Source organism: Nesoenas mayeri (assembly GCF_963082525.1).
Source record: "Nesoenas mayeri genome assembly, chromosome: W".
Classification (NCBI taxonomy): domain Eukaryota; kingdom Metazoa; phylum Chordata; class Aves; order Columbiformes; family Columbidae; genus Nesoenas; species Nesoenas mayeri.
The window spans coordinates 14,705,207-14,733,186 of record NC_137553.1 but is presented as its reverse complement, the minus strand read 5'-3'; the positions used below and the strand labels follow the sequence as shown (position 1 = coordinate 14,733,186).

At 38.5% G+C, this 27,980-nt stretch overlaps 1 protein-coding gene across 1 annotated transcript in view; it reads right to left on the bottom strand.

Moving 5' to 3' along the window:
* Positions 1 to 216: 216 nt before the first annotated feature.
* LOC308051373 (zinc finger RNA-binding protein-like) overlaps positions 217 to 27,980 on the bottom strand; it is a 65,605-nt gene continuing 37,841 nt past the window's right edge. Inside the window, exons 11-20 of the mRNA XM_080361770.1 lie at positions 22,669 to 22,814; positions 22,112 to 22,274; positions 20,295 to 20,500; positions 19,902 to 20,052; positions 18,282 to 18,423; positions 11,602 to 11,699; positions 10,696 to 10,791; positions 3,539 to 3,650; positions 3,330 to 3,427; positions 217 to 2,559 (exon numbers count right to left, since the gene is read on the bottom strand). Coding sequence (XP_080217896.1) covers positions 2,380 to 2,559; positions 3,330 to 3,427; positions 3,539 to 3,650; positions 10,696 to 10,791; positions 11,602 to 11,699; positions 18,282 to 18,423; positions 19,902 to 20,052; positions 20,295 to 20,500; positions 22,112 to 22,274; positions 22,669 to 22,814 — 1,392 coding nt within the window. The 3' untranslated portion in view covers positions 217 to 2,379. The remainder of the gene's footprint in view (positions 2,560 to 3,329; positions 3,428 to 3,538; positions 3,651 to 10,695; positions 10,792 to 11,601; positions 11,700 to 18,281; positions 18,424 to 19,901; positions 20,053 to 20,294; positions 20,501 to 22,111; positions 22,275 to 22,668; positions 22,815 to 27,980) is intronic.

The window sequence follows — 27,980 nt, the reverse complement described above, 5'->3', positions numbered from 1 at the left end:
ATTGATTTCTTGATCTTAGATTTGTCTTCCTAAGTGTACAATGTAATATTTTAAATCAAAGCTAGCTCTGTTCTTTTTAAATCTTTGTTTTTCCATTTTTCTTAGCTTAACAAGAGTCAGAAGTTGCATAGTTAAAATAGTCCATTAAAATGGGCAGGAAAACCAGAAACAAACTGCGAATTCACTCTTCACCACACAGCACAAAAATCATGGTCACAGCTTCATATTTAATGTGGAATCACTTTAAGTATACAATAGTTCAAAAGATCCAGAAACTGGTTAAGAGTTAAAAGCCAGTAGAACAAAAATACATCTTTGACCTTTTAAATGCTAAATTTAGGCTCACATGCCTGAATAGGCAAGTTTGCTTTATGAGGAAAGAATCTTTGGTATGGAGATGAACTAGCCACATGAATAGCACTTGTAGCTTTCAAAATAAATAGTAAGGGCTAACTACATACCATGGCAGCAAGATATCCTCTTCAAAAAAGACTAAGAACAAGCTATACATCAAGGCTGGACAACAGAAACTAGCATAATATTTTTGAAGTAGTTTTAAAGCACATGTTAATTATTGTATTTTTGATGCTGAAACTGGTAAGAAATCTTTCCTACAATGAGAAAGCTTTCCTTTTATTTGCTAACCACTAATAAGAAAATTGCACTCTGATGCTTGAAGAATACTATTTTAAAATATTTTATTTAAGACTCTCTCTATTTTTCTAAAATATTGTCTTTTAATTCCACTGGCCCATGCTGTTAGCAGTAGGTGTTGCAAACAAAAAAAATCCCCCGACTCCAAGAGCTATTTATTAAAAAGGTCAAAGATAAATTCAACCTCAAAATGGAACAAAAGGGTTTTCTACAATAAATTGTACCAGAAATAACAAATTATCTTGGTCATTTGTGATACTCTCCTACAGCATCGATAAAGTAGTTACCAGACTGTTGTGTTAATCTGTGCATTTTATGAGTTTGCAACAAAGCATAATACACATTGAACAGAATTAATTAAATTTCAGTTTCCAGCATATAATGAATTTTAGTCATTTAATACATTTTAATTTTTATTTGCGTATTCAGCTGTAGTGCTGTGACAAATCACACTTATGTACCAGAGCATACATTAACAGTAGGATGTAATTTTACTACACCACTGCTATATTTAGCTTTTTCAAAGAGACGTAAGCATACACTATGGCCACATCAAATAATTTTCTGTTCTGTTTTGTTGGGGTTTTTGTGTTTGTTTTTCTCTCCCTTTGATAACCTTTACTTTTTCAGTAATACTTCTTAATATTTGAATTATTGAAAAAAAAAAATCACAGAAAGTTTATACAGGAATAGCTATAAGCAATAACCTCACAGGCACTGATATGACAAACATTTATTTTAAGGGCTGAGAGGCATTAATATCATATAGAAAAAGCTGACTGAAAAGAACTACTAGCTTTGTCTATATGGGAAATGCCCACTTGTATGTTGAGAAAAAAAATTTATAAAGTTATTTTTTGGCCTTGCTATGTCACAAAGTCAATTGTACAAAGACCTATGCATTTAACCTAAAATGATAGTTTTAAATGCCCTTCTATTAAAAACAAAATCATCATGCAAAACTTTGATTATGCATCTGCTTTAAAACTGTTGCAAGACCATACTGTATATATTAGCTTTTATACTGCTAATGCACAACTAACAGCAAACTTGATTAGATTAACACAAATTTGTCTTAATTACACCATTATATCACACTAAGGATACAAATGCCACAAGACTGGCAAAAACATTTAATTCTGAGCACTCAAATGGCAGGATAATTATCTGTTGTAACATCTTCGCATTTAGGAAAAAAAAAACCCACATAATCCTGCAGTCTCACTTTACAAAATAAAGTTCTGTAAAATATTAATTGAGAGGGGAACAGTTTATACTTTCTAACACAGAGTAACTTAGAACTAGTGTCAAAAGCAAACAAAAAAACTTCTAAATAAAAAGTCAAAATACACATAGCAACAGAAGCAAATGCTCCATTAAATGCAGTCAAGATAAGACAACGAACTTGTTAATAAAAAGACAAAAAAAAGAAGAAAAGTTACTGAAGTTAGCAACACATTTAAAGAAAATGCAATGAGGAAAAAAACTCAAATTATTTTTTCCAATGACAGGAGTTTCCATTTGCAATTTTTCCATCCATAATTTGTCTGATACAGTACATCCATTAAAATATTCAGAATCTCACACAAGAGCTAGATCATTCTCTTCCAAATCTAATTACCGAGTTGGTTTTGGACATTTTAAGCAGACATTATGTCCATTTAAAAGCAAGGCAACAAATGGACTTGGGATCACCTTCAATATTAGCACTGATGGTAAACATTTTTAAAAGTTATCATAATCTTTTTTGTCTTTTTTTCCCTCTGCTTCAAATCCATCAACCCCATCGCTGTCCCTTCTCCTTTTACGATTATTATGGATGTTGAAGCGTTGATTCACCTGTGGTAACGGATCCATTCCTAAAACTTTGTGTATTTGACGGAATGCAAGGAGTCTCAATGCAAACTAGAAAAAGGGTAGAAAGAAGATATTTCTGTTAGAAACAAATGTCAATTTTGAGTATCTTGTCAAACAATCAATGAAGAACATTAGTGGTGTATGACATTATCCTTAGCTCTTTATTATCCCCTCTTCCTTCTCCTAACAAAGTCAACACAATAAAATGTATATGTCACATTTGCTGCTTCTGTACAAAGTAAATCATCTTAGATTAAAAATAAATACATATGTTTTAGCTGCTGGACTTGCACTGAAGCAGCCAAGGCTTGTCACATGTCCCATTATGCATTAGTAATCTTTAGCAAAAGGACTGAATTAAGAGGTAGAGGCAGTAACCTCTTAAGCTAAAGCTTGAATGGTCAATACTGTAAGTTGATACAATATATACTAAAAATTAAGCTTACACAGATTTATTTATAATATATTAAATGCCAATGTAATTTTAAATCTAATAACATACTGCTGTAGAGTGAGCATCTTTACAGATATATATAGATGGGAGTGCTTCAAACTTTTCAGGAAAATATGTTAATTTTAGTGCAAAAATGAACACTACTATACATCCTCTGTTGTGACATTTTCATTGCCTAGCTTAAAACTGATCATCTGAAAGACCGGACAATAGTCTAAGAAAGGAAAATTCATGTCTACCATATAGCTCCATTACAAAAACAAACAAACAACAACAACAAAAAACACAAACACACACAAAAAAAATCCACCTCAAAAAAACCCCAGCCATCAAATTTAGCTAATTCACACATAATTTTCCTTACCTGCGCACTTGAAGTAATATCCTCTCGTTGCTGATCTGTCATTACAGCAAGTGTATCAAAAGGATCTTTCTCACAAGGGTCCAGAAGCCCAGGACCACCTACAACGGTTAGGCAAATTAGTAGTACATCTCTCCCTTATTTCAAATATGAGTACAGATTTCACAAGAGTTAAGTCTATAGTATACACACACTGATCAAATACAACTTGCCTTTAAGGATGATTCCTGAAGATATACACTCAAAAACTCTTCTCAGTGCATCCCCAGGACTCTGTGGTCCAGTAGCGCTGCTAATTGCTTTTTCAACAAGCAACTCCATAGCCTAGACCAAAAATAAGAAAACCCAGCCATTTTAGAAGATTGATTAAAACAAACAAAAAAGCCACAACCGTTGTTCAATACAGAACTTTTGATACTGGAATTTTGAAGAACATTACATCACAAAACGCTTTCAGTTACAGAATGACAGAATGGTTTGGGTTGGAAGGGACCTCTGGAAATCATCTAGTCCAACTCACCTACTAAAGCAGGGTTCACCTAGAGCAGATTGCACAGGAATGCATCCAGGCAGGTTTTGAATGTCTCCAGAGAAGGAGACTCCACAACCTCTCTGGGCAGCCTATTCCAGTACTCTGGCACCCTCAAAGTAAAGAAGTTTCTCCTCATATTCAGATGGAACCTCCTATGCTTCAGCCTGTACCTGTTGCCCCTCATCCTATCGTTGGGCACCACTGAAAAGAGTCTGGTCTCATCCTCTTGACACCCACCCTTGAGATATTTATAAGCATTGATAAGTTCCCCTCTCAACCTTCTCTTCTCCAAGATGAACACACCCAGCTCTCTCAGTCTCTCCTCATAAGAAAGATACTACAGACCCCTAATCATCTTCACAGCCCTCCACCGGACTCCCTCCAGTAATTCCTTGTCTTTCTTAAACTTCGGAGTCCAGAACTGGACACAGTATTCCAGATGTGGCCTCACCAGGGCAGAGTAAAGGGGGAGGATAATCTCTCTCGACCTGCTGGCCACACTTTTCCTAATGCACCCCAGGACACCATTGGCCTTCTTGGCCACAAGGGCACACTGTTGACTCATGATCAGCCTATTGTCCACCAGAACTCCCAAGTGCTGCTCTGTACTGCTGCTTTCCAGCAGGTCCACCTCTAACCTGTACTGACGCATAGGGTTATTTCTCCCCAGATGCAGGACCCTACACTTGCCCTTGTTGAATTTCATCAGGTTATTCTCTGCCCAGTCCTCCAGCCTGTCCAAGTCTCTCTGAATGGCAGCACAGCCTTCTGCTGTATCAACCCTTCCGCCCAGTTTGGTGTCATCAGCAAACTTGCTGAGGGTGCACTCAGTCTCTTCATCCAGGTTGTTGATAAACAGGTTGAACAGGACTGGACCTAACACTGACCCCCCGGGAACCCCACTAACTACAGGCCTCCAACCAGACTCTGCACTGTTGATCACAACCCTCTGAGCTCTGCCATCCAGTCAGTTCATGATCCATCTTACCATGCATTCATCCAGCCCGCACTTCCTGAGCTTGCCTATGAGGAGGTTGTGAGAGACAGTGTCAAAGGCCTTGCTGAAGTTAAGGTAGACAACGTCCACTGCTCTCCCCTCGTCTACCCATCTAGTCATACCATCATAGAAGGCTATCACAGTATCACAGTATGTTTGGGATTGGAAGGGACCTCAAAAGATCATCTAGTCCAATCCCCCTGCTGGAGCAGGAACGCCTAGGTGAGGTCGCACAGGAACATGTCCAGGTGGGTCTTGAATGTCTCCAGAGAAGGAGACTCCACAACCTCCCTGGGCAGCCTGTTCCAGTGCTCTGTCACCCTTACTGAGAAGAAGTTTTTTCTCAAATTTAAGTGGAAGGTTGGTCAAACATGATTTCCCTTTGGTGAACCCGTGCTGACTACTCCTGATAACCTTCTTTTTCTCCACATGCTTGGAGATGACATCCAGAATGAGCTTTTCCATCACCTTTCCAGGTGACTGGGGATGGGGTCGTGGCCAGCCTGGCTGAGAGGTGAAGCCAGAGACAAAAGAAACAAAAGGAACCCTATAAGAAAGTAACAACCACTGAGCAATCGCCGACACGTGCATGCAGAGCGTGTAGACAGTTCATGCAGCCTATCACGTTATTGTAGAGCGTATGCTGTAACCAATCACGCTGTTGCAAGGCGCGTGGACAGGGGAGCTTTGGTATAAAGCTAGCCCGGTCAGACAATAAAGTGAACTCTGTGAACATCATATTAGTGTGTCAGGTTCCGTCTCTCGCATGGAAAAGCAACATTTGTTGAGCAAGACTTTCTCCTCATGAACTCGTGCTGGCTGGGACCAATGACTGCATTGTTGTTCAGATGTTTTTCAATAGAACAATCTTTTCCATGATTTTGCCAGGAACAGAATTGAGGCTGACAGGCTTGTAGTTGCCAGGGTCATCCCTGTTGCCCTTCTTGTAGATTAGGGCAACGTTTGCCAGCTTCCAGCCTTCTGGGACCTCTCCAGATTCCCAAGGGTGTTGAAAAATCACGGAGAGAGGTCTTGCTATGACATCAGCCAGCTGGATGACATCAGCACCCTTGGATGAATCCCATCAGGCCCCATCGACTTGCAGGGATCTAGCTGGAGTAGCAGATCCCATACAAGTTGCAGACTGATTGGGAGTTTATTGTTCTTGCAGCCATGGATTTACAGCCCAGGGTTATGGGACCCTCCAAATCCATCTTAGGTGTTGAAGACCGAGGTGAAGAAAGCATTAAACTTCTCATCTTTGTCTATGTCCCTGTTGATAAGGTGACCATGCTCATCAATTAATGGGCCAATGTTATTTCTAGTTTGCCTTTTGCCATTAATATATTTTAAAAACCCTTCACAGTGCTGGCCAGCTTCAATTCTAAATGAGCTTTGGCAGCATAAATTTCCTCACTATAATGGCAAGCAGCATCTCTGTAGTCCTCCCATGTTGCCTGACCTTGCTTCCATGGACCATGTAATTTCTATTTTCGCTGTTTTTCAAGAAGAAGATCCCTGCTTAACCAAGCTGGCTTTTTGCCCTGCCTGCTAGATTTTCAGCATTTTGGAATGGCCTGCCCCTGTGCTCTTAGTAGGTGGTACTTAAAAAATGACCAACACTGATGGACCCCAACACCTTCAAAAGCTTCTTCCCAGGGAATCTTACTAAGTACTTCTCTGAGCAGCCTGAAGTCTGCTCTCCTCAGATCTAGTGTTAAGGTCTTGCTGGAAGTTTTCCTCCCATTAGCAAAGATTTTAAACCTGACTTCTTCGTGGTCGCTGTGTCCAAGGCAGCCACCGGTCACCACTTCTCCCACGAGACCCCCTCTGTTAGTGAGAATCAAATCTAGGAAGACACCTTTCCTGGTCGGTTCCCTTAGTACCTGCACCAAGAAGTTATCGTTCAGATGCTTCAGGAATCTTCTGGACCTGTTGCTGCCAGCTGTGTGATATTGCCAATTGACATCTGGCAAGTTGAAGTCCCCCATAAGGACAAGGGCAGATGATTTGGAGGTTTCAGTTAGTTCCTTAAATAATAACTCATTGGTGTCATCATCCTGGCTGGGTGGCCTGTAATAGACACCCACAACGACATCTGCTTTATTTGTTTGACCCTTAATTCTTACCCAATGGCTCTCAACTTTGCAGTTGCCAACTGCCAGCTCCATGCACTCCAGCCCCTCCGCTACAAACAATGCCACCCTCCACCTCTCCTACCCTCCCTATCCCTTCTGAATAGCGTGTAGCCATCCATCATGGCACACCAGTTGCAGGACTCATGCCACCAAGTTTCATTAATGCCAATTATATAATATCCCTGCGACTGGGCCAAGGCTTCTAGTTCATCTTGCTTGTTCCTCATGCTGCATGCATTACTGTAGAAGCACTTCAAGTGTGTTTGATTATGCCCTTCACCTCATGGCACAATCTGAGGAATCTCACTGCCAAGCATCTCCTCAAGCTTTGGTGTGCCATCCCACTGCCTGTCACTGACCTGCCTGCTACCGCCCCCTTCCCCCTTCCAATCTAGTTTAAAGCCCTGTCAATCAGCCCTGCTATCCCCTAAGCAAACACCCTTTTCCCCTTCTGTGAGAGATGCACTCCATCAGGTGTTAAGAGACCTGGTGAAGGACTGACTATCCCATGGTTGAAAAACCCAAAGTTCCATCGATGACACCAGTCACTTAGCCATATGTTGATTTGCTGGGCCTGCCTGTTCCATTCTGTATTCCTGCTCACTACTGAAAAGACAGAGGCAAAAAAAATCACTTGAGCACCTATGCCATTGACCAGCTGCCCCAAAGCTCTGAAATCCTTTTTGATTTTCTTAATACTACTTTTGCCTATCTCTTCCCTGCCAACATTAAAACCAATAGCAGGTAATAATCAGAGGACCTTACCAGCCTGAGGAGTTTTTGAGCTACATCTCTTACTTTGGCCCCAGGGAGGCAGCAGACTTCCCTATGGGTTGGGTCAGGTCGAGATATCGGGCTTTCTGTTCCCTTCAGAAGGGAGTGACCTATGACAATTACCCTTCTTTTTCTCTTTACATGTGAAGTTTTAATGTGTTTGCTGGGTTTCATGTGGGGCATGGGCTGCATAGAGGACCCCTCCTTCCTAGAAGGGTCTTCATCAGCAGCCTCAGCTGCTTGCCCATCAAGTTCCAGGGCCTCATACCTGTTTTATACAGGCACCTGGGAAGGTGGGGCAGACTGAGGGTGTGTTTGCCTGCCACCCCAAGCTGTAACCCATTTTCATTCACCCCAGTCTTCTGGGTTGCCCCTTACAGCCTGGTGGCGAGAGGGTAGGGGGTCTTTTGTATCTGGTGCCATGGTTGTTTTCTGCTCCTGTGCCAGGGATGGCAGACTGTGAGTCCACCACTCAGTCTCCTTTTCTGACTCTCTGATGCTCCTCAGCCTGGTCACTTCCTCTTGAAGCTGTCACCAGGCTGAGCAGCTCCTTCACTTGGGCACATCACCCACAGGTAAGCTTGTTGCTGCCATCAGTCCCTGAGCAGAAACTCGGGCACACTCTGCTGCCTGGGACCTGGACAGCTGCATCTTCCCTCCCAAGCTCAGTTTGGATGGCTGCATCAGTTCTTGCAGCCAGGACTGTGAGGAATGCTGAAGGTACTGCTCTTCTCTGGGTGGATACCATGCCTCCTGCTGTACTTAGCTCCTTGTTAGTGGGTTGTAGCCTTTGTTTGAAGTAGCAGTGTCCTCCCTGCTCACCCTTGCCACTCGAACTGCCTCACCCCTGTTTTCTGGCCCTGTTTGCTGTGCTCCTGGTTGCCTGCACTCCCTAGGGGACATTTAAATATCCTGGACACGTCCCCACCGCGTCAGCCTCTCACACGAGATCACCTGGTTTCCAGGTGGTCCCTCTGCCTGTCTGCGGATTTGCCTGGCCCTGGGTCTGCCCCTCTTTTCTCCTTGATCCGTGCTCTGTAGCAGAACTTACTGTAACTGCCACTGTGCTTCTCACTCGCTCGTCGCTGACTGACAACTACTACAACTACTTAGGCTCTTTTTGAAAAGCTCTGGCATCACTTTGGCTTCTAATAGGCTTCTAGTATACAGGTCAGGGGAAGTTCTGTATCCAGAAAAATATATTTTCGATCTACGAAATTTCATCCGTGACTGTCAGAAATCACATTAATTTAAAATCACCAACAGGCCAAAAGAACAACTGACTACACAGACTTACTTCAGTGTTGATTCATGTCACTGGCAATGCATCAGGTACCAGGAGCAAGCCAGGAAGTACTTTTGGAAAGAACTGAGACACACTGCTTCGTACCTCTCTTCCCTTCTGACTGTGTCTTAGAATAGATATTGTGAGAAATAAGAAACAACATTCCTTGTTCTTCATCTGTGTGCCTGCTGTATGTTGCAATAGTTCTAAGGATGTTTTTCTAAAGTGTGCCAGGGTTTATTCCTTGGCAACTCAGTATCATAGTGATATTGAGAGTGCTTACACACTTCTTAGCTTCTTTTAAGGGTGTTTCAAAAAGATGGACCCAATTTCAAGCAGTATATTTCACAATGGCAACATGTTACATTTACATCTTGCGAATGACTGAGGCTAGGGGCTGTTTATGCACTGGGAGAGGCATCTAGCAGTAATCATTTGAAACTCTATGCCCCACCCTTTCAAGTGGTAAGAGATTCATTCATGGGCAGTTCATGGTTGCAGAGATACAGTGATTTCAAATTGGGTCCATCTTTTTGAAACACTCTGTATTCGTACAGTGTATCTTTCATGAAGTGTAGCATGGAAACTGGAACTTTTTTTTTTTACTTTAAATATTTAAAAAACAGAAATAACTGCTCTACAGTTTTTTTTCCAGAAGCAATAAATATTATCAGAAGTAATTTAATAAAATTGTCTGCAAGCTTAGTACAGTTGTAAAACATTTCTATTTTAAATAATGCCAACTACTGTAACTGTCTTGACAATGTTAGTGCTCTTCCTGCTGAAACTGAAAAGTCTACATTAGGAAGTAGAACAGTGCAACAGGATTTGGTCTATGAAACAAAACAGTCAGAGCTGAGTTTACCTCCACACATATATATGTTTCAGACTAACTTTGTCCAGTCTGGAGATTGAACATCTGTTAATATTTGGAGCACAAGTTGCACTCCTAGAGAGCATCATTTAAGCCAGTCAATATAAAAAGAATGCTCCAAGAACACTTGGCTGCAAGAATTAATAGAGGTAACTGGGTACAACCTAGAGATCTGTTTCTAAGTGACACTGATTAAAATGCTACTGGTGACACATCCACGGACTAGTACTGTGGTATTTCATCTTGCAGAAAGGATATATTGATGATTGCAGGAATTACTGCAATTTCTTCTTTCAAGTAGCCTTTCTGTTACCACAGAACTATCTGGGCACAGCTGACATTATTTTCAGTTTCAGTTAAGTCCAAGCAATTCAGAAGAGGTGGTTAAAAAAACCCCAACAGATTCTTTTTTACAGAGTAAAGGAAAAAATGCTAAAATCTAGAATAAGAATGCTACCCACAAAGAATTGAAAAGAACAAGAAAATTGCTTTCAAAAAAAATTCCAGCACTAAATGACAAAACCTCAGAAAATTAAATTTTTAGAAGGAATCTGGATAATTTGTTGGAAAACAAAACAAAACCAAAACAAACCACAAAAAAACAAACAAAAAACAAAACACCACAGACAAAAATCACCACAACCCACAAACAAAACCCTGCATTACTCCTTGAAAAAGTCTACATTTTAAAACTGTAGTAACACTTTCCTATGCTTTACTTGCAGTACCATGTGCATTAAAAAGACTAATTCAAAACAACATTACTCACCCAGCTTGGAAAATCAGACCAAGTTGGAACCCGTTGACAGAGGTCACGAAGTATACGTATGATAACCACACAGGACTGCAGACCATTAGCTCTAGCCTTGAGAGCAATACAAAATCAAAACAATTAATCCCAACACCTACAGTGAATAGGATTTGTTGAAAGACTAAAACACCACTGTTCAATGGAAGCTCAGATACATAACTGAAACAAATCATTCTACAAATTTATTCCATGAGCTGCCATTTACAGCAGTATTTTATACAGGGTTAGTAATTTAAGGTGGTGGAAGTCAAAGTGCACAGGTTATACAAGAATAATATTTCTTGATCCCCTGTACGCTTTGACCCGTGTTCACTTGTAACAATCAATACAGTATGTTTCTATATTAGAAACAAAAAGAATAAAGGTCTATGGAATAGGTACAGAGACTGAAAGGTCAAGGGAATCTGTTTGGTTTCTTTATTGTGCCTTTGCCAGAATGCAGTCACTAAACCAAACAGTTGCTTCTCGCCTTTCATTCCCTACACTTCATACACTTTAAGAAATAGGGAAAAAAATTAAACACAAAGCTTTAAACACACATTCCATTATTTAAAGCAAAGTTACTCTGCAGCCTTATGGAATATATAACAAATATACAACATATGATCACCCCAAGTGAGTCAAGCTTTTAACATTGCCTTCTCGATGACCGGAAAAAAAAAAATCATGTCAAATGAGCAAGAACAATTGCACGAAGCAGTTCCTCCATACTCAACATTCTATATTCAAATTTAGGGACCAGAAAAATATTAAGTATTATTAGCATGAACAACGGTGAGTGTTTTCACACAGTTAAACATTTATATTGCAACTGAACTAATCTCTCATAAGGCTACAAGAAGAAAGTAAAATGATGTTCCGAACCTGGAACCACTTAGCGTGGCGTAGAGCAGCCAGAGCGTCAAGGCATTTTTGCCTGTCCAAGATGTCCAGTGGGTCTTTCACCATACCCGAAGTTACATCTAAAATGGATTGAATTGGCAAAATGCAGTGAGGAATGGGTGTTTGACCAGGTGAGCAAGACACTTCCTTAAAGTAGCTTCAATGTCACACATACCATTTGAAGTTTAAACACTTGAACGACAAATGTAAATGTTCAATAAAAGCCATTCAATTAGGATCAGGGCATCAACCCAGTATAAAGATCAAGAGCATATTATACTTTAGCTCTCGGATTATTTTCAAATGCATTGCAGATTATGCAATGCATAGTACTTCTTTATTGAAGCTAACACTGGAAAAACACATATCCCCTAAAATTAAATACTGAAGGAAGGATGGTTGGACACAGTGTACCAGCACAGAGAACACAAGACAGAAGGAACACAAAAATCCACTTTAACCAAGTAGAAACATTCAAACATAGTTTCTTGACAATTTTAATGGTCACATGTTATTTGGGATCTACTCTTTAAAAGAAAAAAATCTTAAAAGTACTAGATGTTTGGTAATTATGTGTGTGGCAGGTGCACGTGCCCCTCCCTCACCCCCAAACACCAGAAACTTCTAAACCAACAGATGACTATGGTCATGTATACATCCCTTGGTTGACAGACAGGGCCTCTGACCAATGAAACACCTCAGCTGAGAGAAGTTTCTAGACCACTACCATAAATGACCACAGATCAGATTCAGCTAGGTTATAAATGGAGCCTGCCAGAGACCCCCTTTGAGTGGGTCTTCCTTGGAGCAGTGGGTCTGCAAAGGCTCTCCTCCTTAGACTGGGACACCATCTAAGAAACATTCCTTAAGGACTGAAACACCTTGCCTTACTGGTAAGCAACCTTCTGGGTACCCTTGAGAGTCCTCACTAAGTGGGAAGATGGACATTTGAATCATCATTCTATGGTTGTGGGATCACTTGAGTCTGAACCTGTTGTGTAGTAATTCAACTCCTAACCGGTATTTGAATCTAGTTTATAATGTTGTCAGAGCGCTGAATAATTTTGGATAAACCCCGTTTCTAGTTGGTTTTCTGCTAAACAGTTCTGTTTAGAATAAAGTCTGTTTGGAGCTTATTGCCTGCTTAAATTGATTTTTGGGGTGCCTCTGCGACAATGTTATTTTTATCATACCTTAAAAATGGAAATTATTTTGCTTTAAAAAAAATCTGACTGAATGTGAAATGCTCTTCAGTATTAGATTTCCATTACTTTCTAGTACCCTCTTTCTTACTCAGATAAAGTCTTTAGTCCATGATATACATTCTCCAATATCATTTAGGATGCAAGGAAGGATCTGAAAATGAACTACTTAAGATTCAGCAGGAAAAAGAAAAGCAAATAATAGTTTAAAAAACAAGCAGTATGCCTGAAAGATAAAGAGAATATAGTAAATCTTGTATATCTAAATGTTCAGAAAAGGCTTGATTAAAATTCCAAGCTGATTGCTTTGTTACCAAAAAAGAAGAGACCACAAAGCCCTTTTGGAAGTGGTTTAATCAGTGAAACTGGAACCACTGAACAATATGAAATGGTATCTTCAGGTTACTTAAAAATTGTAGGTGTTATAGTTGAACTAACTTTTGCAAACTGTATCCAAGTTTAGGAGAACATTAAAGTAGCAAACTTTAAAGATTAACCAACCTTGTAGCCATAGAATCTTTGTATAAGCAGACTTTGTAACCATAGAATCTTTGTACTTAGTAACCATACCCTATTCTTAAAATTGACATAGATTTATGACATATTCTTTTAAAACAGGTAACTGAGAAATAACTGATAAACATGCGAATGTTACTTAGCATCGCTTAAACAGATAGCTTGTGTTAGAACAGGTGTGGAACATGCTAATGGTTGTCAAGAATTGTAATGAATATGTATGTGACCAAATTGTATAAATATGGTGTAATCTGAATCAGTTGTTGAAACCAGCTTTGGGTGCGAACCCCTGGTTTCCCAGCGCTGAAATAAAAGCACCGCATATAACTACGTCCGTGGTTATGTGTCTCGTTTGGTAACATAGGGATATAATGCAACAATCAGCTTTAAAAGTTCTTTGTTTTACTAATTATGAAAATGGCTACTTTGACTAGTGACAAAATACAGGGTGTTTCAAAAAGATGGACCCAATTTGAATGGGTAATGTGTAAATGACACACCGTCTCAACATTGGATAGGTTGCATGGGACCCCAAGATTTGGCCCTACACTCTTGATCCCCAAGATCCCTAGACATTACACCCTGCAACTTGTGGGGATACATCAAAGACTGTTTTTGTGCCACCATTAGCAACTAATCTGGATGACCTCAAAAACAATCACAGCAGCAGTGACCTCAGTGGAGGGAACATAGAGCATTTATAAAAAGGTTACTAAAAGTTGATAACTCATTAAAACGTTTGTAAATTTTTGTGTAATTGTAACATGTTGCCATTATGAAATATACTGCTTTGAAATTGGGTCCATCTTTTTGAAACACCCTGTATATTGGTAGCATAACTGGTGATACACACCAGATAAGACAAAAGAAAAAGCCCTCACTCAATGGCACTCACTTCACAGAAGCTGGCTGTATGGAGCAATATAGTTGACTCCAGCAAGATATAAATTTAGGTAAGTCTGACAATAAAATAAATAAATAGATATTTTGAGTCTCATGAAACATGCCAGCAAGGAGAAACTTCTAGGGATGCTGCAAAGGGACGGCTCTGAAACCACCTATTCATACACAAATTTAAAATAAATAGTAAGACACTTTACAGAGAACTAAAGAGCTATGAATGAACATGGTGCTACAGCATTGCAATAGAATCATTAAACTTAATCTGAAGTACTACATTCAGATTTGGGTATTTTTTTAATAGGATAGTCCCATTGCTCTACACAGGACTAAAAGGGGGAGGGATTTCAAAATAAGAACAAAGCTGAGAAGGACATAGATATCTTCTCACACAGATATTCAAACTTATGGATTATATGTTAAAGTGGAAATAAAAATTGCACTAGCAAGGCATTTGCAGAGCAAATGAAGACATTTAAAACAAAAAAACCCAAACCTATACAGGATAGGTGCCAGGTGAGATAACTGATGAAACAAGTACAATTAAGATATAAAAGACAAGGAGTACATTTAAAGAAAACCCACAGCAGGAAAAATGAGGTGAAGTAAGACTGAGAAATAAAAATATGAGCCTGCTGGGTCTAGTAGCCCAATCAGTCAATTTTTTTACATTCTTCTAAAACTAATATGCAAATAGGTGACACTGTGTAAACTTTTATCATAATAATTCACTACAATATTTGAAGCTCAAATTACTTCTAGCTCTAAAAAAAATCAATTTAGAAAATAATTTTACTAAAAAGAATTACAGTTTAAGTGCACAGAAAAGAATCTTAGTGCTGGAAATGTCAATCTAAAATGTGCTACTAATAGATATATGAATACTCTTGAAATTTAAAAATACTATCAAGTTGCAAGGCACCTATTGCATTGACAATACTTTGACTGAAAAATCATAAAGGAAACTATTGTAATACTTAATCTGTGGATTTTTGCATCTGTTTCACATTTCAGGATTAACCCCTTAAAGACTATAACTAAATTCAGATGCCTAACCTACCACCCTGTTAAGCTAAGACAAAAATACTGAATTAAATTTACAAAACACAAGCATGAATATAACTATATAACTTAATTTATTACTAGTCTAAATATAAGGGGTTAATCTTCAGTTAGACATGCTGTGTCCACACTATCTCATCATTAAAAGTTAACAGGTATATTGATTTTGTTAAGTTTTATTATGTGAAATACTTTTTATTCAGTCAACTATTTCAAGACTAGTGTGAACACTGTTTAATTCTAAGAGAGAGACAAAGACAAAAAAGAAAAAAACACACATAAAATAACAGTAGACGCTAGGACTATGCATCCAAACCCCCTCCTTTGTAAAGCATGGCAGGTGTGACACTGAACTTTAGAAAACCTTGGTCAAAAATCCTTCCAGTGTCTCAGCAGCAACTCCTGACAGTAATCAAGTCCCTCTGCTAGAAGGCTTTGGACCACAGCTGTTAGCTAAGGATAAAAAAAAAGACACATGCACACACATATATGCGTTTATAAGTATGTACACTTTGTTTGCTAAAGGAAAGATTCCACAGCAGAGGTTAGAACACTTTGAATATATTGGATTTGTTAAATTGTCAAATGCACGATACTGTAAGGAACAGCAGGTATGCGGTTAACAATTTTATTTCACGCTGTATTTTTTTTTAGCCTTTTATCGTGTAATGGGATTATTAAACATCAAACATTATTCTACTCCACATGCAAGTCTTAGTCTTATCTTTACTCAAACTGCTTCTTCCAATAAAGCCTTATCACCTGAACTAGCTCCCCAAGCAGGCTAAAAAAAAATAATGAAAACTTTAAACCAGTGTAAGACACAGAGCATGAGAAGCTGCAGCAAGAAAAAACACAAACACATACTATTACTCTACAGCAAATAAGCAGTAGTCTTCATAATAAGGCCTTCTTTGCTGCAATAATTTGCAATTAATCTATTTGCTCTAGTTTCAAAAGTGAACTTTTCTGCACATCTATTTTATACTGCTCAATGTCTTGAGGAGAAATCTAACTTGACTTTGCATGTCTAGAGGCAGTACTGCATTCAGCAGTGAATAAACTCACAATGATAATTTTAACTCAAATGTGGGTCAGACAAAAATACAGATTTGTTTCCTTTAGGTGGCATAAATTAAGGGATTGATTGTAGTAACTTTAAATTTGTTTTCATTTTAGTCTATATCATAGAATTTTAGGCCAGAAAATTGAAACTGAATATTGTGCTAGGAATCAATGTTGCACTTTTGCACAGTACATTAAGAAATAAACATGGTGTTTAAGGGTAACTTCATTTAATAGTTAACATAATTTAATAATCAAATCTTTTAAGTTAAAGTATTCTTTATAAAGGTAAATAATATGTGAAGTCTGATTCAGCACAGACAAACCAAGAGTCATGTTACACTTTGTCAAAAAAACAAGCAGAATTGGTTGGGTGTGACAGTACATGTACAAAGCCTTTTTAGCTAGGAATAATATGCGCAGCTTAAAAATCATGTACAAAGCACTCCTAAAAACTCTTCAGAAGTCATCCAAACTAGAGAATGTATCTTGAAATTTTTCTTTCTGATTATGTAGGATGACTTTGTTAACACAGCTTGCTTACAGTACACTAGTTATAGCTACAGAACATTTACTAATACAATATAAAAGCCTGAAGTATTTCAGAGGACATGTAAGATGAGATGAAATAAAAAGGGCTCTGTGGCTTATATAAGTACATATATACACAAACACATGTATACATACACACATACAGTTTTTTTTCAACCTGTATATGAGAAGTGTTAAGATAGCCCCAGATTTCCTATCTATAGGTTCACTGTCAAACACCAGAACCCTGTTTACCATGATCTCTTTCAACTATGAAAATACAAGATTAAAAGGAAACAAAAGTTAATTTTATCTGACCCGTAAACAAAAAGAACCAATGTACTGCAGACATTAATCATGCTTGTTGTCTTAAAAGCTTTTGGAGCTTTGAAAAGTGTTACAGAACAGACCCTAAAGCAACACTGCTGGCACCAGAGAAGCTGGTGAACTTCAGAAACATAATTTGAATTACAAGTTCCACCTTCTGCTTCAGCTCAATGACAAAGCCATTTCTAATTGTACTAGTCTGGGCTTGCCAGTTGGATAGAAGACTGTAATACCAGGAGCCTAAATATCCTCAAAAAGTACTCCAGACCAAAATGCAACCTCAGAGAACTGGAAAAACAAAACAAAATAAACAAACAAACAAACCCCCCCCACCCCCCAAAAACCAGTCTTTTAAATTTACAAGTACTGTTAACTGTTATGATCAAAAGTATTATAAAAGGGCATTTTAAGTGGTGCTGCTATTTGGAATGTGTAAGTCAGGGGTGTCAAACCGGGGGGGGGGGGGGGGCACATCAGCCTCACAGTTGCCTTCAAAGGGCTGAATGTAATTTTAGGACTGTATAAATGTAACTAGTCCTACATTTATACAGTCCTAAAATTACATTCGGCTCTTTGAAGGTAACCATGAAGCTCATGTGGCCCCCGGTGAAAATGAGTTTGACACCCCTGGTGTAAGTGATGGTAATACCAGTCCAGTTTCAACCCCAAAACCTGTGTTTTTTTCTAAAACTATACAATCTTTCTCTTAGGGGAAGACTGCTCTAGAAAGCCAGTTTATAATCGCTTGCTATAAAATACTTAGTTGTCCACATAATTTTATAAGAGGGGAAAAGAAAAAAAGAGTCAAGTTTGTACCTTTTCCAGATAGCTGAGGTTGGACATAAAGTTAAAGTTTAAAAATAAATAAACACATCAAATAAGCATTTATTTTAACCAACTGTTCTCTACCAAGATTGGTTGTTGAAAAACAAAGTTTCAATCAAATACATTAGTTGTGCTAGCAGGTTGCCTTCTAGGACCTTAATGCTATCTTAAGCAGAATAGATAAACATATAAAAACAAGTGAGAAAGAAGTAACATCTTTAATAACTTCCCAACCTCCATCTCTCATGTTCTCCTCCCGAATGACTGGAGATGTCAGTGTGATAGTAACTTGCATTTTGGGTTCCACACAAGAATTTAAAATTATTGCTGCTTCTGGGACTGCACATTTGATATCGTATTTCTCAGGACTTATTACCTAAATATTGAGAAACAGAAATTTCTATTAGCAGATGGCCAAGAAAAGTATGGGGAAGAAAACAGATTTCAACATAGTCTTTTTAACAGAAAGACAGAAACACAATATAAATTATATGAAGCAGATACCTCTGTACTCAAAGAAACAACACTATACAATTAAGATATATCTATATGGACTTGCATATGGTTTCCAAATCATTAATGAAAATACACAGCAGTCACCAAGCATGCAAAAGAAAAAAAAACTACCTATAAAGGAAATTAATATGCTAAGTAAATTACATAACAAGAACCTTAACAGTGTTTGAGATAAAGAAAAGCCTCTGTGCCACTTAAAATGCCAGTTGGATATGTTTCTTATTGGAACATAGGAGCATTTAAAAAGCACAAAGATGTTGTGGTTCTTATTTGAGCTCACAGTTACAGGATGGGTACTGCTAGCCATATTCTATACTTGGCTATCACAAGCTCCTCTGATGAGAGCAAAGGGCAAGATCAACACCAGGGGGAAAAAAATGTAAGAATAACAAGGTGGTTATTCAGAATGGCTTCTTGCAACTAAATTTAATAATTCTAAATACCCTCAAAATACCCGCAAACTAGAAGGACAAATGACTTCTCCACAACACCAGACTGAGATGTGCATTTTTAATTTTTTTTCTGTTCAGTTATTTCAAACAAGAGCAAACCCAGGATTATTTTCTAATTAATCTGATCCTGCTAATGCTTCTAGCATGCCACTGATTCTGCTGAGCATTTTACCAGACTGCACTGAAATACTAATGCTATGACAAGCATTCTATAATGATGGCAGATGGACTTTGTTCAATAGAGAGCACTGGAGGTAAAGACTTTATTCTGTACTTTCATTTATTGTAGAAATACAGCAAACGGTTTATATGAATTCTGCTGAATGGTCTAAGACTGCATATACTTTTTAAGTGCCAAATTAAAAACAACAACAAGAACAAACCAACCAAACAAAACAAAACAAAACCAAAACAAACAGAAATCACATACACAAAAAGAAACCACAAAACCACAAGACTTAGTTAACTAATTGTGGGACTACAAAGCACTGACATAAAAATTGGAAACAAGACATAAGTACAAACAGACTGGCATTAATGGAAAACTTTGACCTTCAGGCTGCACAAATTACCTCTATTGCTGCTGGTAACTGGATAATAGTCTTTCTTCTGCTCATTTTATTTCCCAGTTAAATTAAATATATTAAATGATGATCGATATTGCACCACTAGTATGAACACCTAGACACTTGAATAGACACAATATACAGAAAGCAAAACATGCAGCATAGTCCCTGAATTCAGACAGAAACACTCAGAAAATGAAAAGAAACTGAATCTGGGCTATGAAATGCAGCACAGTCAGCCCTGCAGGCATTTGACTTGAGAACAGATTTTTACAGTATCTTTAAAAAAAGCCAAGTCCAAAAATCTAAATTCTACTTACTGCAAGTTGTTTGGGAAGACCTTCAGCAATATGACTGAGTAACGTCTTTGAAGGCTTCTCAGCACATAACAAAACAAGATTGACGTTTCGGTCTCCATGGAGTAGCAAACCTTTAGCCAAAACGCCTACCCGTAAAACTCCTTTCAAAGCTCTGTGAATTATAGTTAAAAGTTGCATTTAAAATAATATAAAAGCCATAAAACTAATCCTGAAGATATAAAAGTGAAATAAAGTAGGAGTATTCCATATACTTGATGCCATAGTTACATATGCCATATCAAAACCCAAAGAGAACAGAATCCCTGGAAGCACTGATAACAGTGCAAGGAAAACCATCAAATGACTTCAGAAACAAGTGATTAAATTCTTAAAAATAATAATAAGAAAAAATACCTGTCTTTACTGCCATCTCTTTTGTCATCTCCCTCTTTGCTCTTGCTTTTTTCATGGTCAGTCATATTGTCAGAAACAAGTTTCAAAGCACGCTCAGTAATAGAAACAATTTTTTGGACTGCTTGAAGTTCCTCCTCTGTTGGATATATAGCTGCATGTTTGGTCATCACATAGCGGTCATCAGAGGAGTCAGGGCGGCGTAGAGGCTAAACAGACGAAAAAGCACATTTCTGAAATTTGGGTACACTTCCAAGTTCACAGATGGTATGTGACCAAAAACCAAACATGTGGCTAAACAACAGAATATTCAAACCTCAAATCATTGAAATGCAACAAAAAATGAAGTGTCCTTAACAACTTACACTGGTCACAATCAATCACGTCTGAAAAAAACATGAAATGTATAAAAAATAAACAAATTATGAAACCTCCCCAACATAAATATCTAATATCTTTCTGTTAACTGGGAAATACTTGTATACTGCAGCAAAATAAAGTATTCATGATTGCTTTCATAGAATCACAGAAGAATTCAAACAGGAAGAGACCTCAGGAGGTCCACTAGTCCAACCTCCTGCGCAAACCATGGTCAGCTATAAGACCATATCATGTTGCTCAGGGCTTTATCCAGTCAGTTCTTGAAAACCGCCAAAGACGGAAGCTGCGCAATGTCTTGTGTGAAGAAAAAAATAAATCCTGTATTCAGTCTGAACCTCTTTTGTCCCAGCTTAAGCTGGTTGTATCTTGCCCTCTCACAACCATAAAGAGCCTGGCTCCATTGTCTTTATAATGCACAGATATTAGCTTCAGTGCAATGTGATATCCTTCTCCATGCTGACCAAGCCCAGATCCCTCAAGTCTCTCCTCACAGGGCACACAGTCCAGACTCCCCACACTGAACCTGCTATGGTTTATCAGTATCTTTCTTGTACTGGAAAGCCTAAACCCAAATGCAGAATTGTAGTTTGGGTCTAATGAAAGCTGATCTCTTCCCTTTATCTGTTGATTATGCTCCTGTTAATATCACCCAGGATGCTGTTGGCTTTCCTTGCTGCCAGGGCACATGATTGGCTCATATTCGGCTTGCCACCTGCCAAAAATCCCAGGTCCCTTTCAGCAGGGCTGCTACCCATCACTCCCCAGCCCCTCAGTGCAAGGGGTTATACCTTCTCAAGTGCAGCATTAGGTATTTGTCCTTGCAGAATTCTATAAAGTTCCTGTTGGTCCATTCCTCCAGTCTGCCTAGGTCCCTCTGGATGGCAGCCCTGCCCTCAAAGTTATCAACTGTTCTCCCCACCCCAAACCAATTCAGTTTCATGTCAGCTGCAAGCCTGATGAGTGTGTACTCACTCCATCACCTTTCAGGTCACCGATAGGTGCTAATGAGACAAAACCCAGGATAAACCCATGCGGTACTGCACTTGTTACTAACCTCCAGGTAGAGTACAACCCACCACTAACCATTATCCACTGGGACTGACGATCCAACCACTTTTTATCCATATGCTTGTCCACAATTAGATAAAGTATAATGCAATTAAATAAAATAAAAAGTAGTACACAAATCCAGAGTGACTTGTATTTCAGAAGAAACAATATTTGTCTTCAAGGCATCCTTTCATGATATAAGCGGACTTATTTTGGAAGGTGGGCTTATCTAGACAGTTTCATCAGTATATAATTTTTTCTTTACTTTTTCCAAATCATTTAAGAAACACTGGAAACAACTGAAGTAGCAGTGAATAATTTATAGTTCTTAACTGTGCCTCCTGTTAAGTATGATTTTTTTTTTTTCTCCCTCAAGTTAAGAAACTCACAGCTGGTCCTTGGGGCTGAGGAGGCATTCCTGGTCTAACTCCCAGCAGGCCTAGAGGTCCCAGAGGACCATGAGGATATCCTCCATCTGGTATTCTGTGACGGTCATCCCAGTGATGCTGTTCTTCCTCCATTCTCCTCCAGTACATGTCCTCTTCATATCGCCTGAAGTGCATCAATCAAAGTATTCTTTTTATATAGCAGTTAATACTTCCAACCATTTTAAGTAAGTTCTTGGATGCCCTCACTAACTAATTTCTAGTAGTCATGAGCAAATACCAGTGAACTCCAGAGGGTAACTAAAATGAATAGCTATTTTGAAAGTGGGACTGAATTTATAACATATAATTCTACTAAGTCTACATTCCTCAGAGAGACTGAACAGTAACAAACAAAAACAAATAAAAAATGCAGAGGAATAATGACAACCTAATTTAAAACAAGACAGTACAGAGTTCCTAAAACAACTATTCAAAATAAGTAACTCTACCGAAGCAGAGTTAGATTTAGATAATCTGACTGAAACTTTGCCTCATTCTTTGATAAAAGAATGCATTACCTCATTTCCATTCTCCAGCGTTCTTCCTCTTCCCGCCTTCTCCAGTATTCTTCTTTCTGCATCTGTTTCCTCATCTTCTCTTCTTGAATTTTTCTTGCTCGAATACTGGGCTTCACTTCTACTTGTAAGTCCGGGTTTACTTTTTTCTAGTTCAGAAAAATAATGAATGAAACATTGGTTTGCCTCTTGTCATCTCAAGGTTACAGAGTTCTTCTGACATGTTTAACACACACTACTGGTCTACAATAAAATCAAGGGGAGCAAAATGCAGTTTTAGAACTGCACTGAATGAACAGCTGAAGAAGAAAAATCTGTGTCCAGTGTTTTAAAGAAATAGCAACATATTACAAATAGCATGAATTCTCTCTTCAACTATATGAGAACAAAGCAATTTAAGATTAAAACGTTATATGAAATACTAAGTAATTTGCTGTTCATTCTGTAACAGGATGACAACTCTATAGTATGGAAAAAAAAAAAATGATCTTAACTATAGCGTGCTTCCTGATGCCCTGTTCCTGAAGGGTCCTTCATACAGGGGCATAATCATGAGTTACTGAATACATTCTTCTGGTAATTTTTTATCTTCTTTCATGCCCTTTCTAATTATGCAGGCCCATTGTATCTCCTGTGACCACACGTAGATTCTTCCTATATAATCTTATAATAATCAAAACGCACACCATGAGCCAGTATAGGTATTTCCATTCATGAATAAAAAGCCTAAAACACTTGTTTCTCAAAGGGTTTATGTGGTTTATCCTGCCAAAAACATTGAGCGCTACTATTTTACACAATTTGAAATTCATGGTAATCAACATAAAGCATCTACTGTTGCTTGCATGCATTGTGCAATATTTTAACGTTGCAAAGATTGCCTGAAAGCAATGTTCAAAATGTTAAAAAAAAAAACAAACCAAAAAGCAGTTTCAGTTTGCATTACTACTTTAAAAACTATACTCTCTAAGAAATATATTTCTCTAGCTTTTTTTAATATGCTGTTTACTCAAGAGTACCTACCTTTAACTAGTCTTTAAATGTAAAATGTATAATCAGTTGTGGGAACAGCAGGACGTGCGGTTCCAGCCACTTGGACGATAAAGGGAGATCAAAACTGACATGACCATCCAGACGGTCAAAGAAGAAATAATACTAACATGATTAAATCACAGCAATTAGTTAAAACATAAAGGGCCTTGGACAAGTTGTACAGAAATATGTTCTTCATGACTGTGAGGAGTGATAGCCCAGGCTGGTGAGAATGATATCTTGGGCCAGAATACTGCCCCCAAGGACGTGTGATGTATGAACGTTGTTGGGCCTGGGCTGTGAATGAGTGGGTTGGAACAAGATATGCATGAGAACATGACTGAAAACAGTCACAAGATGAGTGTGGTGTGTTTGGAATAACAATTATTGAAAAAAAAACATCCTGTCTAACCTCTTGGTCCAGGCCTGCATCTGTAAACCTAAAAACTGAGAACTGTTAATTAAAGAGGGCTCAACTCAGCTCAGCTCTGCCTGGCTTTGCTCTCTCTGCTAACAAGAACTCTGTGTCTGTGCGTCTCTATGTGTCTCTGTATGCATCGTTCTCATCGCCACAAATGGTGCCCTTCGTATGAGTGTCTGACCCCTGTGAGGCTCTTCATCAAGCGGTGTGTGTGACAGTGACCACGTAATCCAACGGGTAAATTTTTTTTATGACCACAAATCCTTCAATGCAATGGGGACAGCAATCCTCATTGAACGAGTGAGTTGCGGGATTGCGTTAGTAATAGAACAAGCTGCTTCTCCTGTACATAAGCTATATCTGCGAGTTTTACAGTACATATTATGTGCTTCTGTGTATTGCCTTTCTGAAAATCAAGCAGCTTGTCAGGAATGTGAGTTAACTGTTTAACTGGTGGTTGTTACAGTTGTTTCTTTGTGGAATTATTTGTGTAAGTGCGCTGTAAGCCTTTTCTGCCACTTCTCCCGCTTGCACTGCAAGCTGCTCCGTGCTTCTTCCTCCTCTCCCGCTCTTCTCATGGTTTTTACTTAAGAGATGGGGTCGGGAACAACTGTTTTCAGTCGTGTTCCTAAGAAAACAGTATTAGGGTGTGTTTTAAAACATAGGAAAGCACTTAAAAATATGAGGAAGGAGGATCTTGTGAAATATTGTAATCAATGGTGGCTGCTGTGTAAGTTAGATGACTGGGAAAAGTGGCCAGAGAACAGAACCTTGAAGTATAATACTTTGTTGCAATTAATGTTGTTTTTAAAGAGAGAAGAGCAGGACAAAAATAAATCTCTACAAGAGATCATTAGATCATTGCAGACAGTTTTACAGGCAGAACGGTTTGAACTTGAACAAGCTGAGAGAGAATTAACTGATAATCCACAGGTCACAGTAAACTTGCAAAACAGTCTGCAAGATGCTTTTCATTATTAACTTGTTTTCTTTTAGGTATCTGTTTAAACATATTACAGTTTCATTAAGTCTTTCCCTGTTATATGGCACAGTGAGCTCACAGACTCTTAAATCATGAGAATCCATGGGCCCAAAATGTACATTTTATGATGATACAGAAGACCATGAGTAATTTAGTTCTTTACTGCATGAATGTGATAAGATTTTGTGTGTAATAGCCATTACTTTTCTTTCTAGCATGCTAGCTTTATTCCAGCATTCAGACTTGCGCAACTCTGTGATAGGCTGTGTCTCATCTTGGTGTACTAAATTTGTATCTTTTGTATGCACACCGGATAAAGAATCCTGTTTTGGGGATAACAGTTGTAACACCCCAGATGAGACGCTAATAAAAGCCTTGCCCTAAAGAATGGCAGGGGGGCAGGTGCCAACTGGGCTCAAGCGCGCACTGACCTATTTTGTCAGGGAGACCCAGCAGTACCTCTACCTGGCTGAGCATTAAGTGGCCCAAAGATGCAGTGTTAAAATCAAGATATTGTTTTGAATAAGTGTAATTGTGATCCATTTGCATATTTGAACTTGGTATTTGGTTTGCATATTTATATTTGGTACCAAAAGAATTTGGTTAGGGAGATAATTACAAAATGGGAACCGGTTCTGCTACTAAAATACCACCTTGCTCCCCCTTAGGATGCACATTAGAGTAACTTGGGGGGCAATCCTCCAATAAAAGAAAGTTTGAAATGATATTGTATTAACTTGTGGCTTGAATGTGGGATTCTGGGTTATAGTGCTGTATTACAATTAATGTTGTTCTGCAGAACTTTGGAAAAAATGGGATGAAGTACAGTACTGTAAGTTAATTTGCTCTTATTGTTATCTAATAATTTTAAGACCAGAAATGAATTTAAGTTGTTAAACTCTGATTCACATTGAATTTATGTGCTAGTTAGAGATATGGGAAAGAAAACTAAATGCTGTGCTGGATGTGAACTTGGGAGAGGTTGTATTTAAAAGCTGCTAGAATATGAACTGATTTGGATCTAGGAAAAGGAATATAATAGAATGATGTTTAATATGCTGTTTATTGATATCTGTAAGAAACTGCAAAAAGTAAATGGGGCTGAGGAACGTAACTATTGCTCAGCTAATTAGAATTGCATATGAAGTGTATAATAGCAGGAATGCAATGGAAAAATTAAAACAAAAAAGCAAAAAGAGCCCAGGCCTGTGCTGTACAGCCTGAACATAAATCTCAGGCCTGTGTCAAGCTGCAAGATAAACTCAGCTCATTGTAACTGAGGAGTCTGCCAGAGCCTGGCAGCTCCCACTTGGTACCAGCAATTATGCCACCTGCGTAGCCTTGCCTGTATCTAAACTGCAGCAAGAAGAGAAGGAAAAGAAAAAAATACCACTTATTCTGTGGTAACTACTTGTAAGAGACTTCTTAGTAAATTCACCGTGCTAGTTCTTAAGGAAGGAAGGAAGAAAGAAAGAGAAAGAAACCATTGTTCGAAAACAACTGAATGCCAAATTTGGAACAGTTTTAACAGATGAATTTGTGTATATGCTGGAAAGCCCTATACCTCTCATTGGTCAAGATTTGTTAAGTAAATTGTAAGCTCAAATAACATTTTCTGAGAATTCTGTTTAGTTGCATGTCCCATAAGGAGATGCTTGGAAGGCACAGATCTGCTTGCTGCAAGTGAGAAATATCCAAGGAAATTTTGGATGCTGTATTTCCACTAGTATGGGCAGCTGAAGTATCTGGTAAAGCTAACACTACACTGATAAAAATGAGACCGAACTGAAACAGGACTTTGAGCTGGTAAGGAAAAACAATGTCCAATGAACACAAAAGCCATAACGGGGTTAGAGACTTTGAGGAACAAGTTTATGATAACCTTACAGGCTGACTGCATTCGATTACACTTGCAGATTTGTCTATGTATAGCTACAACACAGAAACAACCTGTGGCTATTGTAAGACAATATAATGAGAAAGCAAACAGATCGATATATTTAGAATGGATTCCCCCCCCCCCCCAATTCTTTCCGTCAAACTATTACTCAGCCTCTATAATTGACTGTTACACTGATCAAAAAAGGCAGAGAGCAGATTCAGGTCTCAGTGGGCCATGACCCATCTGTCATGTATGTACCATTTCTGAAATCTGATTTTTATATGTTTTATTCACAAATTTGTCCTTGCAAATTGCACTAGCCGATTTTCTTAACGGCATAGCTTTTTGGCATGCCTAGATGTAAATTGCTGCAGAATCTGCATGTCTTGGACATCACACCACAGACCATACTTGTATTTGGTTCAATCCCACATGCTCGCACAGTTTTTGTTGATGGTTCAGGGAAGTCTCATAAAGCTGCAGTGGTCTGGCATGAAGATAACAATTGGTATAATTATTGAAGGTTCAACCCAATTAGTAGAACTTGGTGTAGCTTTACATTCCTTAGAGCTTTTTAAGGAGGAACCTCTAAATTTGATATGTAATTCTGAGTATGTAGCGCATCCCCTCCGCCTTTCTTAAAGAAATCTCACAACAGCAGTTCTTTCAAATGTTTGTATCATTGCAACTGCATTACAGCATTGCAGACACCCACTGTTTGTTACTCATATACACTCTCATACCACTTTACCAGGTCCCATAACAGAAGGAAATGCAGTTGCAGACTCTTACACTGCAGCTACAGTCTGCTTCCAGTCTGCCAGGGCATCACACACTTTCTTCCATCAAAATGCTGCTGCTTTTAAAAAGATGTTTGATCTGACACTCGAACAAGCAAAACACGCACTTTGCTCTTGCCTGGAATGTTAAGGCCTTATTACAAGCTCACTCTCCCTTGGAGTTAACCCTCACGGGCTCACGGCTAATGCCATTTAACA